This window comes from Antrostomus carolinensis, unplaced genomic scaffold, assembly GCF_000700745.2.
Source record: "Antrostomus carolinensis isolate BGI_N321 unplaced genomic scaffold, ASM70074v2 scaffold8442, whole genome shotgun sequence".
NCBI classification, from domain to species: domain Eukaryota; kingdom Metazoa; phylum Chordata; class Aves; order Caprimulgiformes; family Caprimulgidae; genus Antrostomus; species Antrostomus carolinensis.
Window position 1 is genome coordinate 39,446 of NW_010298919.1, and position 5,538 is coordinate 44,983.

The 5,538-nt window shown below is 39.5% G+C and overlaps 1 protein-coding gene across 1 annotated transcript in view; it reads right to left on the reverse strand.

The window, feature by feature from the left end:
- Nucleotides 1–5,039, reverse strand: part of LOC104520813 (very large A-kinase anchor protein) — a gene marked incomplete at its 3' end in the record, with an annotated part of 44,015 nt that extends 38,976 nt beyond the window's left edge. The window contains exons 1-2 of the mRNA XM_029083654.1: nt 4,917–5,039; nt 3,792–4,228 (exon numbers count right to left, since the gene is read on the reverse strand). Coding sequence (XP_028939487.1) covers nt 3,792–4,228; nt 4,917–5,039 — 560 coding nt within the window. The remainder of the gene's footprint in view (nt 1–3,791; nt 4,229–4,916) is intronic.
- Between the last annotated feature and the right edge of the window lie 499 nt (nt 5,040–5,538).

Genomic DNA, 5,538 nt, shown 5'->3' on the forward strand with positions numbered 1-5,538 from the left:
CCACAGATGACCTCTAATTTAATATTTAACAGTCGTTTAGAATTTAAAAATTCATTTCAGTGTTCCTCATGACAAAGGAAACAGTTGTAAGATTAATAATGCAGTGGTCTTAAGGATCTGTAAAGCCCTCAGCTTCTCTACATCAATTTGCCTCTACATTAAATGCTAAAATTGTAGTTCAACATAACAATCAAAGGAATCAATAGTACCTTTGAATTTATAAGAATCACTAGCATGTCTCATCTGTCTTTTGCAACTCAATCTTCAAGACATTAGCAAAAGACTGTGTTCACACCATCCCTTGCCATCATGGTGACCATGGATCTTCCTGTTCCTTTGTGTTATATCTTCTCCCCCCCTCATTACTTCTTAGTACGTTCTACCAACCATCAGCAATCAGGAGCACTCTTACAGTTTAACCATGCTAAATGAAAACCAGTTAGTTAATATTTAGTAAAGAAGCTAGATAGTATTGAAGAGATAAAACTGCTCTACATTGTTTAAACATTTATAAACTAAAAGAGAACAAAAACAGTACAATCATTTCCATAACAAAGAGGTATCCTTGATTCAAACTTTTTTAAACCTGAACAGTGCAAACCTCTGCTTCTGCATTGTCATTTCAATTTCTCTTTACTAACTGCTTCAGAAACACAGTTCACATTGTGCAGTCAGCAGAGAAAAACATACACAAAAGTTCCACAGAGACCAACTTTTTTGTATCCTGAGCCAAAAAGGGCAGAATGTACACTGGACTTTTGAGAATGAGTTTAAAAGGGACTGGTTTAATTTTTGTTGATTTTATAACAGCTACAATGAAAAAAACCCAACCAACAAACCACTATTTGTCTTCCATTTTAAAAAGTAATTTTCCATGGAAAAAACTTCATTCTGCATGTAGACCAACTCACCCCTACCTCCAAACTAGCAACACATTTTTATACGCATGCCTGACCATGAGACAGAGACTATAATGAGAAAAATCTACACTGATTTGCATAGATTATCTAACAATATAGGACAATGTTAAAATATGGTCAATTGAAAATGCCAACGGCAACTTTGATTTCAAGAAAACCAAAATAACTCAAAAATACTTGCACAGAGGAAGGAGGTCACTTCAGGGAGTTAATATCCACACCTTTTCAACTCTGCAAGCTTTTATTAACGCCAAACTTATTAATCCACATTGTTCTGCAGAAGAATTCACAAGCAGCAAATGCAGGCTGAGACCTTCTAAACTGTGCATACAGACTGCCCAGCATGTTATCAGTTTCCTGTCCAAGATCTACTCAAATGTAGCAGTATAAAAAGAGCAGGGCACCAAAATATCCCAAGACGTTCTGTCACTTGCACTGCTCCTGTTCACAGGTCTGTGGACATCAATAAAAGGGGAAAGCCAAACAGAGCTCACATGTACACTTTGGGAAGCCAAAGGCAGTCAGAGGTTTCTACCTGGAAGGAAAGATGCACACCAGCTCCTTATTGCATCAGCCTGGGGACTTGTGGGGGGGGAAAAGAAGGCAGACTGACTTTGTAAGGGCTGACCACGGCTGCCTCTCATCCACTTGCAGGCTCTGATTGCCGTGTTTAGTTCACCACATATTGGGCCTTCAATTGAATCTTCCAGATTCATATTTGTCCAAATAGATAGGAGAGAACTCAAGGTAAGTTAGAAGAGTACAGCCTGTAAGAGCCCTGGCTTTGTTGGGGAGAGAGTAAGAAAAAACCAGCTGCATAGAGGACAGACTACCACTGCAAACTGAATAACACCATCAGCAGCTGGGGGTGGAGAGAGCGAGGAAAAGAAGAAACACTGAGGAAAGTACAGCACAAAGTATGCTGAGTACAGAAGAAACTACAGGGAACAAAATAAAAAGTGGAAAAGATGTATTAATGTCTGCTGTCTTTTTTGACTCAGCTGCCTTTGAGGCAAGGAGTGACTTTTCCTGTATCTGTACAGCCCCTGGCACAATGGCATGCAACCTACCTGCTGCTTTCCAGAGCACACTATGGAAACAACAAACAGCAGGAAGACTGATGCAGCAAGCCAGCTTGTCCAACAGGTTTTGAGAAATACACACTTTGCTCAGGAACTAGACTGAATAACATCATGCTCCTAGGCCTCCCTGAATAACTAAGGGGAGCAGAAATTCTCTTGTCTATTGATCAATGAAGTGGTGGTGCTGGGCAGCAACGTGCAGTTTGGAACAATTTTCAATCAGAGTGTGCTACTACGATAAGAATCTGTAATAAAATGCAGTCGATGACATCACAGACCAAATCAGAGTGCCTTTGAGAACACAACCATTATTATTATTAATTACAAACATTACTGTATTTTGGTGGTGGAAATATAGTCTTAAGTTGAATAGATATCACATCCCCTATTCATATCCTGATATAATATAAAGGTGAATGACAGACACCTCAAATCATTAGTCTACTGAATAAATAAGGACAGAGTACTTGAGACATCCCCAATATTGAAGTGAAATTCAGCTGCTTTCGGAATTTCTGCCTTCCTATATGGAGATAAAACACTTTACATGCCACAGATAAATATACTGTGTGAAACTCAAATTAGTTTTAAAACTTAAAAGGAAAAAAATAAATTAAAAAAAAAAAGGTGTTTCTCTTCAGTACATCCTCCCATTCTGCAATACAAGCAGGAGCACTGTGATAGAATTACTGGTTGTCCCAAATCCTTACTTTTGGTTTAAATTTCAAATAAATATCCTGGGCAGTATTGAAATTCTGAGTAAACATTAGTTACAGATTCATTGCCTGTGGACAAGTCCATATTCTGAACACCTATCAAAAACTGGACAGGTACCACATGCATACATACACATCCAACTCCAAATCCACGCTGTACTGGCTGACATATAGTCAAATATTCAACAAAACATCCACAAATGTTTTTGGAATACTATTACCAATGTTTATGCCATGGTCAGAAAGATTTTGTAATATACAGTATGGACCACAGCCAATATTTTCGCTTTTCTACTCTCAAACACACACTGGTGCCTTTGGCAACATCTTTTTGGATTTTTTTTTTTTTTTTTTTTTAAATATTGCAGGACTGTTCAGGTGGTTCCATATTTAGGATAATTAAGTATTTTATATCACCTTCTTTACATTACCGGAAAACCCCAAAGAGCAAGGAGAAACAAAACACATAAGCAAAAATCAGCAAGTCAAATAAACCAGGAAAGATAATTCAAAAATGAGGAAACCTGACTTGCAGAAATAAAATCACTGAACCAGGGAGATATAAATATCATAGAATCACTGAATGTTTTGAGTGGGAAGGGACCCACAAGGATCATGGAGTCCAACTCCTGTCCCTGCACAGGACAAGCCCAACATTCACACCATGTGTCTGAGGGCACATGTTGGCCAAATGCTTCTGGAATCTTGTCAGGCTTGGTGCCACTTTTTTTTTTTAAAGTAGATCTATGATACTTAACTTATTTCTACTTATTTCTAAATCCCACATCTTTAACTTCTCTTAACACTTAAGACAGATCTACACTAGATCTATCCACAGTCAGGAGACTCCTAGAAAACATTATTTAAAGTTGTATTTTGTTGCAGTCAACTTCTCATTTATTTAAGGTAGTTGTTACTAGAGTTTTGCACAAAGTCAAGTCAGGGACACTCCAACCATCCTTAGGAATGACAGTCATCTGTCATACAGCCAGCAGAGCTTGGTCAGAGTAGTTCTGTGCACACACACACACACACACACGTTAACGTATTTAATACTAAATTATAAAACTTACTTCTGTGCATCCGCAGATCGTTTCCAGCCTCCCTGCAGATCCTGTGAGATATCTTTCCTAATGTTATTTAAGATGGTATCATCTTTATTTACAGAATCCTCTTTTATTCTTGCTGTAGAACACAGAGTCTCTTCAGTTTTCGGATGCTTTGGCTGCACATGCTCTGGAAGGGTATTTGTGTTCTGTAAATCCTTTTCACATCTGTTGGGTTCATCTTGGAAGGTAGAGGGTTTAGATTCCGCCAAAGAAGATTTTGTTGCAATATTAAATAAGCTTCCAAGAAAATGAAAAAAACCTTCTCGAGGCTGCTTGTCTTTATCTGCTGTTTTGACTCCAGGAGTCAAACTAGGAAGGCTATTAGCCTTTTTCAGCTCCTCCTGGATTTCAGACTTATTAAGTTCTTCTGTGGAATGGTTCTTCTCTTCATTTTGGCAAACCTAAGATAAATACAAGAAGCACATAAAGAAGATGTTTCCTGCCATTTCCCCACATTCTGAAATTCCTTAATTTTAATTTGCTCCTATGCATTGTATTCCTATCACAAGATCTGTTGTTTAAAGGTTCATTTTAAGATTAAAGCCCCGTGCTCTGTTCTTCTCTTTTTGTACTAAAAAGGTCCCTATTCTACAAAAAGCCAAACGACTACATAAGGTAGAAGATCCACAAAGCAGCTGCTGTGGAAGTAAAGTACAGAAGGACAGATGGAGAACAATTACTTCAACTGTCAGAAAAAACCCCGAGGAAGAAGGAAGGAACAATTTTTGACACTTCAGACTCTAATCCACTCAAAAAAGAACAGCTTCACAAACAAATCTATACACGCTTGTGAGATGAACGGTTTTCAGCATACAAGTAAATGCAAGAGCACCACAGCAAAACACAAACACACCACAGCCTGAGACGCAGGGTAATCTGCACTGCACGTGTAAAAAAAACCCAGGAGAATCAAGATCAGAATTTAGAATCATAGAATGGTTTGGGTTGGAAGGGACCTTAAGGATCATCCAGTTCCAACCCCCCTGCCATCAGCAGGGACACCTTCCACTAGACCAGGTTGCTCAAAGCCTCATCCAGCCTGGCCTTCAACACTTCCAGGGAGGGGGCATTTGGATAAAACAAACTTACGTGGCAGAGATTAATCCTTAGCAACCCCATGTTGCACCCTTTGGCCAGCTTTCCTTCAGCTCCACAGGCAATTAACTGCACAACTCTATTTCCAAATCTCTTTGCAGCCTCACACAGCTCCATAGCCTACCAGGCTCAAACTGCACAGTTTTCCACACAGCCAAGGTCCTTTACACCACTACCCTTACACCCACGACCTTCTGAACTGCGTGTCAGCTGTCTCCACTAACTGAAAATAATTAGCACGAAGGCTTCACCTAATTTAAACCACCTGTTCATTGCTTCACTCAACTCAGCTGAGCATCCACCCCCAGGAGCAAGACCAGCTATATTCCTCACCAATTTATGCCCTTGAACTGCTTTGGTGTTAGCTTCTCTTACAGATCCAAGAACCATTGCTCAAGCCCATGCTACTTCTGCCAAGACCACCTGCCCAAAAAGATGACACAACTTCACTGGTAGGCTTTGTAAACACCACGTGTAACCATGTTTTTAGCTTCACAATCTGCAAATACTTTCTCCCTGGAGTAAAATTTTCTGGGGAGCACCTTCTCCCCCATCCACACCCTTCAGAGTGGGTGTCATATGCCACTGCTTCCTATTTTATCTTTACAGTACAATC